Source organism: Engraulis encrasicolus, chromosome 4, assembly GCF_034702125.1.
Source record: "Engraulis encrasicolus isolate BLACKSEA-1 chromosome 4, IST_EnEncr_1.0, whole genome shotgun sequence".
NCBI lineage: Eukaryota > Metazoa > Chordata > Actinopteri > Clupeiformes > Engraulidae > Engraulis > Engraulis encrasicolus.
The window spans coordinates 3,614,536-3,628,308 of record NC_085860.1 but is presented as its reverse complement, the minus strand read 5'-3'; the positions used below and the strand labels follow the sequence as shown (position 1 = coordinate 3,628,308).

The 13,773-nt window shown below is 44.0% G+C and overlaps 1 protein-coding gene across 1 annotated transcript; it reads left to right on the top strand.

Annotated features, from left to right (window-relative positions):
- Positions 1-4,867: 4,867 nt before the first annotated feature.
- On the top strand, positions 4,868-13,685 carry LOC134447051 (U3 small nucleolar RNA-associated protein 15 homolog). Its single transcript, XM_063196336.1, has 7 exons — positions 4,868-5,090; positions 5,264-5,356; positions 5,803-5,895; positions 6,101-6,285; positions 7,177-7,355; positions 10,519-10,644; positions 13,645-13,685. Exons 2-7 carry the CDS (start codon positions 5,267-5,269, stop codon positions 13,683-13,685), a joined length of 714 nt encoding a protein of 237 aa, XP_063052406.1. The 5' UTR covers positions 4,868-5,090; positions 5,264-5,266.
- Positions 13,686-13,773: the final 88 nt, after the last annotated feature.

Here is a 13,773-nt window from a genome sequence, read left to right as displayed (position 1 = left end):
CAATGGGGGACAGATGTAACCTGATTATAGACGTTCAAATCTCTTCGAGACTTGGTCTGACCTAGAGCATAACAATAAACGTTTCCCAAACAGCATTGTTGACCTGCCTCCCTTAGTTTCCTACTGGTTGATTGGTTCCTGACATAGTGGGTGGGGTTCCCGATTTTTCAGGAGATCAGAAACCATATTTACATTGCTCTTGGCCTGACTACGCCGAAGGTGTTGCGTCACTAGGGCATGGCCTGGCTAGGACAGATGAGCATCATGGGGAAGTGGGCAACAGAGATCAATTTACTCGCCTTGATAATTGACTTTCTATTTCCAGACATTCCATTGCATGATGTTTTACTTGCTTTTCTCCTTAAGTTTGAGGCAGTGATAAATCTGGGGGAACACTGTTGTGAGATCATGGGAAAACGACTGCCATTACTTTTCAGCAATCTCACCAATCAAGTGACGGGTAGTGGTGCAGGAAGATGTTATTGTTCCTCCATGTTGTGAATTTATACTCCCGGGAAATGTAGACGGGGGTTATGAAGAACTTTTAGCGGGGTTGCTGGAGCCTGCTACTAGTGACGCAGAAGACATTTTGATAGCACGGGCTGGGTCGAGTGGAGAAGGGTAACCTACCCCTTAAGGTTCTTAATGTTACAGAGGGGGGGCTCACATTGAGAAAGGGAATGACTGTGGGTACTCTGGATGTGGATGTGGATATACTTATAGGTGAAGAGCCTGAAACGGTCACTATTTCCCAATGTCAAGTGTTCTAGCCAATAGGCGTTTCACGCACTACCAACACTTGACATTGGGAAATGGCGAGAGTGTGTAACTGGGGTTGCACAGTGGACCACAGATTCATTGATGAAACAATTTGGGTTGGAAAACAGGGGGCTAACAAAAACCCAATCACAAGCTGTTAGTGAGCTGCTGAAAAAGGTCTGAAAAAATAATTGAATGAATAAATGAAATGCAGAACCACATTCATGAGAGTGCACGGAACACAGGTCTGGCAACAACCAGGTTTAAAAAAATGACCGGATAGTGAATGATGGAAGAGCAGCTGATGGGAAGTCTGGCTAGACCAACTAAATCATATTGTACTAGGCCTGCTTTAGAAAATAGACTCAAGACTCAGGATAGTGGGTTGCTGAAACGTGTCCATCTGAGAAATACTGTTTGGAAGAGTACACCGTGCAAAAATGCAGTAAAAAAGACAGTAGGCTACAAGAAAAACACAGTAAGGAAAAGAGCATGATAAAAATGAAAAGCAAATGCACTCTAGAAGACTGCAAATGCACTCCAGAAGTGTTGGATTAACACTGCAAACTGTATGCCGTGTTTATTTTCTACAGCTTATTAACTTTTCTTCTACCAACAGTTTAGTTTCTTAGGTCAGCACATCGAAGTCTCTGACTAACTCATTCACTACCACAACGCCCTTGGGATTTCACTGACACACACACTCTCTCTCTCTCTCTCTATCTCTCTAAAGGCGCTCGTGCTCAACAACGTTCCTCAATGCACCTGCTCCCATGCTTGACTTCATTTCGCGGTGCTTGCCACAAGTGATTGAGTTTCGACAAGATCTAACTCTTCCCCATAGTTGACGAAAAAAGAGGGGGGAAACACACAAAATGCTGATATATCAGCTCATCAACTTATCTCCCCCACCAAATTCTGAAACTTTACACACACTTTCACTGGTGACCGCAGTGCCCCCAGTCCCATTTCATGGTTTATGAGTTATTATAAGGTTCAGTGACCCTAAGGGCTGGCAAGTCTTATGGTGTTTTCACGCTTGGTCCCTTAGAGCCATTTAAGCGAACTCAGACTTATGACTCAACATTTTCTGTGCATATGTGAACACTCCAAAGTGTACCTACACCCCTCAGAAGTGAACCGAACTGAGACCTTTGATGACCCACAAAGTCCTCTTTAAGTGGACCAAGAAGTGAACTGACAGCAAAAAGACTCAGTTCTGTTTTTGTTCATTGTGAGTGTATTACAAAAATAACTGGCTGATCTATCTGGTCATGTCAGGCTTTTATGGTGGGCCAGTCCTGTTTTTGATCAAATGTTTGATCTGAAGAAGTCAAAGTCAGCTTTTTTAGCAGTCTCCTTTTTGAAGAATATCGTATTCACTGTGCAGTTGTTTGCCTGGTATTAATTTCCTGTTCAAGTCAACCCAAGCAAGGAACAAGGGGTGAAATATTTCCAATGACACTGGTGTGTACACGACTGTCCATTTATCCCAGCTGAGGAATGCATCTCAGCTTGGCGGAGATAGACAATGTTTGACAGCTGCCCACATGCTGGTGTAGTGCTGCTTCTGAGGAAGAAGGCCCCTCTACTGCTCCTACTGAGCTGGACCTGTTCAAGACAAGCAATCACACTCAAAGGTCATGGTACAGAATGTCTTTCCAAATGTTTGGCTCATAATGAAGATGTTGGTTAAAGGTGCCCTGTGGATGGAGGATAGAAGGTATTGCAACTATGCTGCTCATTCAAGCGGTGCAGCCTTTTGTCAAATTGGATCTCTTCATGAATATTCACTTAATAATAAAGTCATATTTACTAGTATGACCAAAGTACAATAAGTTTTGCAGCTAAAAATTTCTATTTTCTTGACATTCAAAATAGTGAACCATGGAGAAGATCCAGAGACTTCAGAGACTTTTCATGTATGAAAAATGCCGTTTTCGCAGTCATAATGAATGCTTTTTTGCCACTTCAATAATGTTTTAAAAAAAATAGAGAAATCATGTAGGCCTGGTTAACTGAATTTGTGAGACATTTTCTAAGAATTCAGTCACATTTTATTTTTGCCTACATTGACCCATTCTCACGTGAAATGATGTCATGTCCGGGAAATTTGCTATCATATGTCATCATTCAGTTAGGCCTATTCTTTGAAAATGAATTGGTTGGAATTTGACAATTTGTGTCCATTTTTGCGTCATCTATGCCGTGTATGTTTTAGAAATCCGCTATGTCATCAGTGTTGTCAGTTACTCTTTCAAATAAATTGGATGGAATTTGGCAACTTTTGTTATTTTTGCGTAGAAAGGCCTATACCTTTTAACTAGACTAATAAAACATTCTAATGGAAGGATCAAACTTACATCACTTTTCACAAAACATTGCACCACATTGCACAAAAAATGCTCATGACATGGTCTACTGACCGTACATTGGCTGTCTATCAAAAGGAGAAGGGTTGGTGATATTGATAAAATGCCACATAGGCCTACTCCCATTGGCCTATTCACTGAATATACCAATCTCAAAATTGTGGTTAATGCACATCGTACCTCCAGTGGCATGCTGTAACATATGACCTATTGAAAAGTAGGCCACAAATTAATACCAGAGATTCTAGGAGCCTATTATGCTGTGTCTATATGTCTTATCTAGTCTCTTTGACAATACTATGACAACACAGGTACGACTTGGTCATTGCCATTCTGGTAACAGCAAATTTATAGGCTATAGGCTTAACACTGTTTCTTTGGGTTAATTCATATGGCTTATTATTATTATGCTGAAGGCTACATGACCAGGCAATTCGACCACCTGTTATTAATACTGAATTATGTTTTAACTAGGCCTGATGATTTGGTTTGTAGCCTAATTTTAAAGTAGCCTAAGCCTTTCAAATGCATAAGTGAGACACAGGCTTTGCAAAAGCATATTAGCCGATGGCCAGAAAAACAGAGCCAAGTGAGATGAAAGTGTACGGGCACAAAATGACCACAGTGGGGCAGCACAGTCATTAGTGAGCAGGTTTTCTATTGTTGTTGCTGAATGACCACACCACACGGGGGCAGTGAACACAAATTCAATGGGAAACAGTGCTAATCGAGGAAGAAGAGTGAAACGGAAGTCGTCGGTAAAAATGGCAGCGCCGTGTAGCGCATTGTAGCCACAGACCTGTATTAACCTAGACTGGCAATGCCCCTCGAAATTTTCGGATTTCTCAGAGCCTCAGAATCGTAGTCCGCCATCTTAGTGGAGACTCCCGTAATTACGTAATGACGTCATGCACCGATGGGTTTTAAAAAATATATATTTTTTTGCAACACTGGTTCACTAGTTAAGTTGGACCAGGCCATGTGTAACGTCTTTAGAACAATAGCTGTAGTATAAATTAATGTTCTAGAAAAGTCTCGCTCTCAAGTGGCTCGTTATTTTCACAGCTGCAATGTGCTGTGCCGTGTTGTTGCTAGGTTACCTTCAGCGTCCTTGGCTGTTACCGGTAGCTTCACTGAAAACGTACGGCTTATTTAAGAAATATACATACCAATATACACAGTTGTCATTACAGTTGTCATTACAGCTGAGTTAAGTACATAAAATAAGCTTTACACACGTAAGCATGGCCGATTCAGTGTCACAAATATCCACAAACCTGCATAAGCGGCAACGAAAACAGTCGGCTTCGGGGTTGCCAGATAACACTGATTATTTTCGTCCATTTTTACCCACAGACCGCCTTCCTCAACGGCCCCGATTGGGCGGGAAACCGCCCTATCTGGCAAGACCGCTCAGCTTCAGGCTCTCTAATAAAACGTTTGGAGGTAGTGAGGGTTATTTCATTATTGGAGTGAGAATTTAGACGTTACGACTTGTCAAAATCTTACAAAAAATGATTGAAACCCACTTTGATAACGTTGTAATCACTGTTTGAAATCGTATGCATTCCTATGGATCACAGCTGCGATAGTCTCCACTAGGCGGGGCTACGTCTGTGGGAGGAGCCCACAGGGCGCGAAAAAGGCAAAGATGGCTGCGCCCAGTCAATCCGAAAAGCTGCCACTGGCTAGAACCGCCCATTGCCAGTCTAGGTTAATACAGGTCTGTGATTGTAGCAACGTGATACTCTGAATTTCACAATTACACACAATATCTTCAAGAAGTTGGCTTTTTTGTGAAATGTACGTCGGATACTTACCCGTCAAGGAGTGTTGCACCGTTCTGAGTCTTGGAAGGCACAAAAAACTCAACAATTAATAACAAACAGTGTGTGCCTCCGAAGCACGCTGAAGTTTTGGACAGCATCCTTTTGCCAGTCCTAGACCAACTTGCACAAGGTAAGAGAACCTATCGTGTAGTTAGAGCTCTAGTAGGCCTACATTTCACAGGCAATCTGCGAATCGTTAGATGTACCTTAGTGTAGGGCAATAGCTACTATCAAATCATTCGAAGCTTATCAGTATTGTCAATTGTACCTAATAGTCTGAAAATCTTGCCCTCTGTCATGTAGGCAATGGCATCGTTTAAACCCACGAAAATCCCTGTGGTCCAGCAGCTTGGGGAAAAAGTAACAGAGGACACTCGTTACTGGAAGAGTTTCAAAGTAAGATGGATTTTCTGAACTTCTCTACCTACCCTTCGGTGTGTGTGTGTGTATGTGTGTGTGTGTGTGGATTCCCAGATTGACGCTCCCATCTCAGGACGCTCCCATTTCATCTCGCTCCCACTAGCCAGACTATCGGTACCACCGCCATATGACGGAGCCAGTTATCTTGTTGATGTTAGTTTTTTGTTTCTAACCCTAACCTTAAACCTAACCCTAACCCTAAACCTAACCCTAACCCTAACCCTAAATTGCTTGTATGTGGCAGTATATGATAATACGTGAAATATAATCGGGTGGGACCGCACGTCCGGGAGTGATAGAAACACCTGGGACCGCACGTCCGGGAGCGATCTCAGTTGGGAGTCTCCATCCCCTTACCTGTGTGTGTGTGGTCGTGAGTTCGAGTTCGAGTTTATGTCATCTTCGTCTTGTTCCCCTTTCAGACCACAGTGCAGGTGAAGGAGTTTGGTGCCATCACCAAGATCGACTTCTCTCCTCTGCCACCCCACAACTATGCTGTCACTGCCTCAACCAGAGTAAGACCACTCACTCACTATGCCAGCCGCTCTGTTACTTCTCTCATAGACATGTCCGTCTCTTCTTGATGAAGACCTTTGCTCTGCGTTTGTCTCTTAAATTGTTGGATCAACAGTTTGAAGTTTACCAGAGGCACCTGTTTTGATGTTCATAAACCTCTATGCAGCCAGTCACTGACTGTGTGTGTGTTTGTGTGTGTCTCAGGTGCAGGTCTACGGGCCGCACTCACAGGAGCCGCAGCGGAGTTTCACACGCTTCAAGAGCACGGCGTACGGTGGCACTTTCCGTGGTGACGGTCAGCTGCTCGTGACAGGAAGTGAAGAGGGACTCATCCGACTCTTCGATGTCAACGGACGAGTGTCCCTCCGTCAGTACAATGGACACAACAAGTATGTGTTTGTGTTCATGCTTGCAAGTGTGTGTGTGTGCGTGCGCGTTTGTGTGTGTTTCCGCTAGATGTGTATTTGCACTTCTAATCCACTACTCAGAGAGTGTGTGTGTGTGTGTGTGCGCGCGTGTGTGCGCCCGCACTCGTTTGGGCTTTATGTTTTTTGTGCTTGCTTCCTATCTGTGCGATGCGTGTTTATTTCATTCATTTACTTTTCTAGAGTGCTTCAAATGTAGTGTGTGTGTGTGTGTGTGTGTGTGTGTGTGTGTGTTTGCAAGAGCATGTTTGTGATGTATGTATTTCATGCATTTCATTACAAGAATGCTTCAAACACAGTGTGTGTGTGTCTCTGAACTTTTCACCAGTGCCGTTAAATTCACTCAGTCGGCTCCTCTGGCCCGCCATTAAAGTGCATTGTTTTCCCCTCCAAATGCTCCACCCATGGTCGTGCGGTGCCAATCGCTGCCAGTCATTTGGCATATTGATTAGCCAACGTGGGGGAAAATAAGCAATTTCATGGGCAGGCCCTGAGTTGCCGACTGGGTCTATGGGTACGTTGAAATATGCAACCTTGCGTCCTCCACTTGTGCTTGTGGCCTCGTACCAGGAAACAATATGTGGTAATGACATCATCGACAACAGCATTTTATTTCAATATCTCACAAAAGCTCAATTGTAAAGTCGTTTTCTCATTTTCAAACAGAATGGTAAATGAAGAATAGCCCCCCAAAATTGTTTTGGCTAGGCTGACAGTGGGGAAACTTAATCAAAACTGAGGCCACAAGCCCAAGTGGAGGACGCATGGCCGCATATTGAAATGCACCCTATGAATTGTGTGCCATGTTCCTGTTTCCTGTCTAGTGTGAGTTGTTTCATCTTATGTCTTCTCCAGGGCGGTGAGGGTGACATCATTTTTGTCAGACGGTTTCCACATCGTGTCTGGCTCTGATGACCTCACATGTCGCGTGTGGGACGTGTCCACAGCTCAGGAGCTTTTCCGCTTCAGTGACCACACAGACTACATCCGCGCCCTCGCCCCCAGCACACGCAACCCCGACCTCTTCATCACAGGTACCCATCACAGGGGTGATAGCAGTCCGGCGCCGCGCCGGAAATCCGGCGTAGCGTGGCTGTAGAAAAAAATAAAATAATAATTTCCCCAAAATTAATAAAATAATAAACTATCGCGTAGGCCTTCATTAATGTATGGTGAAAATAAATGAGCGCGCAACAGCCTGTTGTAAGAGACGCGAAAGGAACCCAAATGAGAAGCAGCCCATAATTGTATCATCCCGACATCTTACTGAAAAATGTATCAATTTGTTACGTCTTGCTCTTGAGTCACTCACCACATCACTGGCGGCAGTCTTCTAGTTCTAGTGAAAGGAGAAGTAGATTGGCTGTCAGTATGCACAGTAAAGAGAGTTCTAGGCCCCTACTGGTTACCCTTCTCAGATATTTTCACTGTCGACGGAGGCAAATCCAAAAATGGCATCTCGTTATACTGAAGAAACGGAAGAAAGTACTATAGGCCAAGTCTAGACCATTTGGATTCCGATAAAAATTAGCAACTATTGTTAGCACAAATCCACATGGCTTGCTAGTTGTGATGGGTGTGTTGAACCGTGTGGATGTCAGTGGAATACTAGTGAAATTCTGTGATCAAGAAAACGTTTGAAGGTAAGGCCATTTAGTTATTAATTTGCCCACTGTGGCATGTTGGCTTGGGCCCGAATGATTTTGCCTTGCGCAGGTTACTCCAAAAACCTGACCATAAACGGCTTATTGATGCGCATAAACGGGCTCAGTGAGAGTTTGAAATAGGTTCGTCTATTTTCCTCATTTATGTGCGCTAAATGACTGCGCAATGTTGACAAACTTTGATGGAGATGGACGTTCTTTCAAAAAAAGTATGTATGCTCAAAACGGTAGGCTATGCTATGCCCGTCATGATACTTTTTTTCTAGGTGTAGTGCGTAAATGGGCAGTCATGGGTGAGCGGTTAGGGCGTCAGACTTGCATCCCAGAGGTTGCCGGTTCGACTCCCGACCCGCCAGGTTGGTGGGGGGAGTAATCAACCAGTGCTCTCCCCCATCCTCCTCCATGACTGAGGTACCCTGAGCATGGTACCGTCCCACCGCACTGCTCCCCATGGGGCGCCACTGAGGGCTGCCCCCTTGCACGGGTGAGGCATAAATGCAATTTCGTTGTGTGCAGTGTGCAGTGTTCACTTGTGTGCTGTGGAGTGCTGTGTCACAATGACAATGGGAGTTGGAGTTTCCCAATGGACTTTCACTTTCACTAAATGTGGTCTGCATTGGAATAGCGGCTACCATTGCGACATGTCCAAATGACAATGGAATGCTTGGATCGCTTATGTTTGGCAAGCCTAGTTAGCCTACACCCCTTGTAGGCTAGTGTGAGCTGAGTTCGTGGGTTTTGGTCTACTGTTGATTGAGGGATGGTGTTTTGCGTCATTCCTGACAAACCACGTGTCAAACTGATTTCAGGGAGATGTTTATATTAGTTATGCTGACTAAACCAACGCGCTCTGTGAAAACCCCCAAACAGCCTCGCACAGGTTCACACAGCCTTTCTCTCTCGCGCGCTCCCTGTCGTAGCCCTTCTGCGTAATCGAATCCAGTTATTCCACGCACGATGCACAGGTTGTATTGTCTGCACGCTGGGCTACTTAATCCCTACTCTCGGGCAGGGGGCAATTGTCAATATCAGACTCTCATGAACTTCAAATACTTGGCTTGCGTTCATGTGGCCACCACGGTGTCACCTAGACATGCAGTGAATGTTCATCTTATCTTCACGCCCTGTGCTATTTTCATGTAGCTTAATTCGGTCCTGTCTTTGTTTTTGTTGCTTTCTGTTATCTTTTCAACTCGTACATTGTAATGGGCGTGTGTACACGCGAGTGATTTTCATGTATTTTAATTGACTACAACCCAATGCGAAAGTCGCGCAGTAGTCACACAGGCTATATATACTGTCCTGTCCGTAATAACCACTGGTTCTGTCATCCGTGGAGTCGAAATATGCGATGTGAACGTGGGCCTGCATGTAGCAAATCATGCGCTTGTGCCCTAAATATCATGTACCGGTAATTAAAGGGCGTTTCCCTACAACGGAAAGGCAGGGGTTATAGCACAGCCCTTAAACAATCTGTGGTTATAGGTAGACCATGGGGCCACGAGTAGGCTATCTAAACGTATGTCCAGTAGCCTATACAAGTTATATGAGCAATGTCCCAATGAAAATGAAACTTATCAGCTTGCAGCAAATGTCATGTCATTTAAAAGTATTGCTCAATTAATTGGTAATCACCTCCTCTATTTTGGACAGAGTGTAGTTACTGTACTTTGGAGTAGTATTGCCTCCTACTGACCTGTCTTGGTATGGCTGCTACATATGTAGCTTTCAGTTAATTCAATGTGGTAAAATATGCACCATGTTTTCAGAAATGCATTCTGGTGTTGAAATGTTGCATTGGTTCAATACCCACCTCAATAACTTTAGTGCAACATCACAAGCCTAGAATGCATTTCTAACTGCATACGTTGGTATTCGTTTTTACAGCTAGAATTGAACGTGGTGGTCAGTTTCTTTCAGCCAAGTGCTGTAGCCTACCAACAGGGAAATGATCTGTGTTTTCGTGAATAACACTATAGAAATAATGCAAAAATGAAAACATTATCTTAAATGTTTGAATAATGTGTTTGAATAATAATAAGGCCTACATTACGTCTCATATGCAGTATGTCCCGTCGTCCCCCGGCCCCCCCTCCCCGACCAGGAAAAAAGTTCAGGCTCAGGATTTTTTTTCACTATCACCCCTGCCATCATCATCATCATCATCATCATCGTCATCAGCAGCAGCAGCTGCAGCATCATCAAACTTGTCACTTCTCGTCATTACAGTCCCTGTTTAGAAAGACCATTTGGAGACCAAAATGATGACATTTTTGTGGTCATCGTTATCAAACTACAATTTCAATATTGAGGAAAGAAAATCAAAGCAAAGAAATCCACTGTCAAACTATTCATTCTGGTCACTCTTCTCACACCCTTTTTTTGCATCCTCAGTAGTTTTCAAGCTGTCAAATAATTGTGTGTGTGTGTGTGTGTGTGTGTGTGTGTGTGTGTGTGTGTGTGTGTGTGTGTGTGTGTGTGTGTGTGTGTGTGTGTGCGCGTGTGCGTGTGTGTGCGTGTGTGTGTGGTCTAGGCTCGTATGACCACACGGTGCGTGTGTATGACGTCCGCCAGGAGAAGTGTGTGATGAGTATGGACCATGGGCAGCCCGTGGAGAGTGTGCTGGTCTACCCCTCAGATGGCCTCATCGTCTCCACAGGTCAGTACTCTGTTTGTTTGTGTGTGTGTTTGGTAGATGTTGTGATGATATTGATAATAATAATAATAATAATAATAATTGTATTTGTATAGCACTGTGTCATACAAGGCATGTAACTCAAAGTGCTTAACAAATGGGAAAAAACATTGTTAGAGATAGACTTAAAAGGAGAGGAGAGATAGATTTAAAAGGAGAGGTATAGAGGAGAGGCAGAAAAAGCAGGAAGGCAGAGGAAGAAGAGATAGACAGAGAATGTAGAGTCATAAGGTCAACGTAGGTTAGGACCAGGATTCTTAGATGTGTAAGGTCCATAGTGGCTGGGCCTATCATAAGTCATAGATAGTCACACAGAGATTGGGCGCTCAGGTGCGGCCCCTGGTGGCATCAGGGGTGAGGAAAAACTCCCTTTCGCTTGATTCATAGTTTGTGAGGGGGAAAAAAAGCTCAGTGAGGTCTGAGAAAAAAGACCCCCTGTAGTCAGGAAGAAACCTCAGGCAGAGACCAGCGGCCACCTAGGGGAGCCCCTGCCAGGGCTGGATTGCGAGTAGTAGTAAGGGCGCTGCGGCGGCTGGGACACTATGACGTCTTGGCAGCTAGGAGTTGGCAAGGATGAAGAGGTGGGTCTTCAGCTGCTTCTTAAAGGAGTCGACGGAGGTGGCTGATCGGATCTCGATGGGGAGGGTGTTCCATCTCTTGGGCGCATAGCAGGCAAACGCGGCGTCGCCGATCTTCTTCTGCGGGGGGGTGGGGGTCCTTAGCAGCTTGGCATCAGTGGACCTGAGAGCTCGAGCAGGGGCATAAAAAGAGAGCATGTCTGAGATATAGCTAGGGGCAAGTCCATTTAATGCTTTAAATACTGTGAGCAGAATCTTAAAGTCGATTCTGTATGAGACAGGTAACCAGTGCAGGTCTGCCAAGACAGGAGAGATGTGCTCTCTCATTCTGGTTCTTGTTAGGATTCTTGCCGCAGAATTTTGAATGAGTTGCAATTTGTCAATTAATTTTTTTGGGAGACCAGAGAAAAGAGCATTGCAGTAGTCTATCCTACTGGTGACAAAGGCATGAATAAGTTTCTCAGCGTCTTGTCGGGGGGCCAAGCCGCGCACTTTGTTGACATTTCTAAGATGGAAAAAAGCAGATTTTGTTATCTTGTTGATGTGAGGCTCAAAGCTCAAATCCGAGTCTATGACCACACCTAGGCTAGTAACCTTATCTTTAATGTGTATGCTTAGGTCACCTAGGCTTGAGTGGAGTTTTGCACGTTTTTTCTTAGGCCCAATGAGCAACACTTCAGTTTTATCTTCATTTAATTTTAGGAAGTTACTGTTCATCCAATCTGTAATGGCAGACATGCATTTAGTCAAGGCATGAATGGCAGTGGTTTGGCTAGGCTCGACAGAGATATATAGTTGAGTGTCATCGGCATAGCTATGAAAATCAACATTGTGCTCTCTGATGATGGAGCCCAGGGGCAACATATAGAGAGAGAAGAGGAGAGGGCCCAAGCAACTCCAAAAGGCACATCATACTTGTTGGAGACGTATTCTCCGATGGTGACAAAAAACTGTCTTCCTGTAATATATGTTTTGAACCACTCTAAGACGTGACCGGACAAGCCTACCCAGATTCAAGGCGGTCAATTAGTATGTTGTGGTCTATCGTGTCAAAGGCGGCACTGAGGTCGAGGAGGATAAGTGCTGAAACTTTGTTTGCGGCAGTGTTGAGCCTAAGATCACTTATTATTTTGGTTAGTGCTGTTTCGGTGCTATGGTTGGCTCTAAAGCCTGATTGGAATTTTTCCAAGATATCATTCCCAGCCAGATGTTGATTAAGCTGTTTAAATACAACTTTTTCTAGTACCTTGCTTATAAAGGGGAGGTTTGATATAGGTCGGTAGTTGTTTAAAGAATTCTGATCTAAATTTGTCTTTTTTAGGAGTGGCTTTACCATGGCTGTTTTGAATGAGCTTGGAAAAATGCCTGTAAGCATAGAGGTGTTAACAATTTGCAGTAAAGGTGCTGCTAAGCAACCAAGTACGTTTTTTAGCAGATATGTGGGGATCGCGTCAAGGCTGCAGGTAGACTGCTTACTTTCCCTGACTATTTTACAGAGGTCGTCCTCTGTAATTGGACAAAACTTTTGGAAGCTCTCAGGTCTCCTAGGGGGGTTTAACCCTCCCCTCGGTGTATCGCCTGAGTGGGCGACAGAGGTCAGATGCCTTCTCTAATGTCGGCAATCTTTTTATTAAAAAATCTAGCAAATTCCTCGCACTTGGCATGTGATGCTGCATTTAGGTTGTTATTGCTATGTGTTGGATTAAGCAGGTGGTCAATAGTGGAAAAAAGAACTTTCCCATTATGCTGGTTGTCTGTTATGATTTTGGAAAAATATGCTTTTCTCTCTGAGCGTACCGCATTATTGTAGGAGGAGATCTCATCCCTAAGGGATTGTCTGTGGACTTCTAATTTAGTTTTCCTCCAAAGACGCTCGGTTACTCTGCATTTTCTTTTTAAGGCTCTAAGTGAGTCATTCATCCAAGGTGAATACCTAGCTCTGGTTCTTGTCGTCGTTCTAATTGGAGCTATGTTATCTAGAATTCCTCTTAAGTTGTTGTTGAAGCTATCAACCATTTCGTCAGGTGTGCAGTGACCATTTAGTAGGTCACCTGATTTGATGAGGTCTGAAATCTTAAGCTCAGCAGAGGCATTAATGCGTCGTCTGTGAATGACATTGTTGGGTGTGCTAATTTGTGTTGAAATGTCAAAATCAAAAAACACACAGTGGTGGTCGGAGAGGCCGACGTCCGTGACCGATATATTGTTGATGTCAAGTGCATGTGAAATAACAAGATGAGATGCTTAAGTCAACAGATGGGTCACTGGCTGCCGTTTTTAAAAGTGGTAGTCAGGGTGGCGCAACCACAGTTGGTACATTACTCGATTGTACAACACATTTCATGCAATGTTTTACTGTATAAAAATAATAATTGAATCCACACAGCAGTGGCGTTACCTGCGGTTGCACCACCTGACTGCTACTAAAATGTCAGTGATCCAGATGTTTTCATATTGGTGACTCTGAGAATACTTAAATTCTGTGACTTCTTTGGGGACTTTGTTGTTTTGGAGA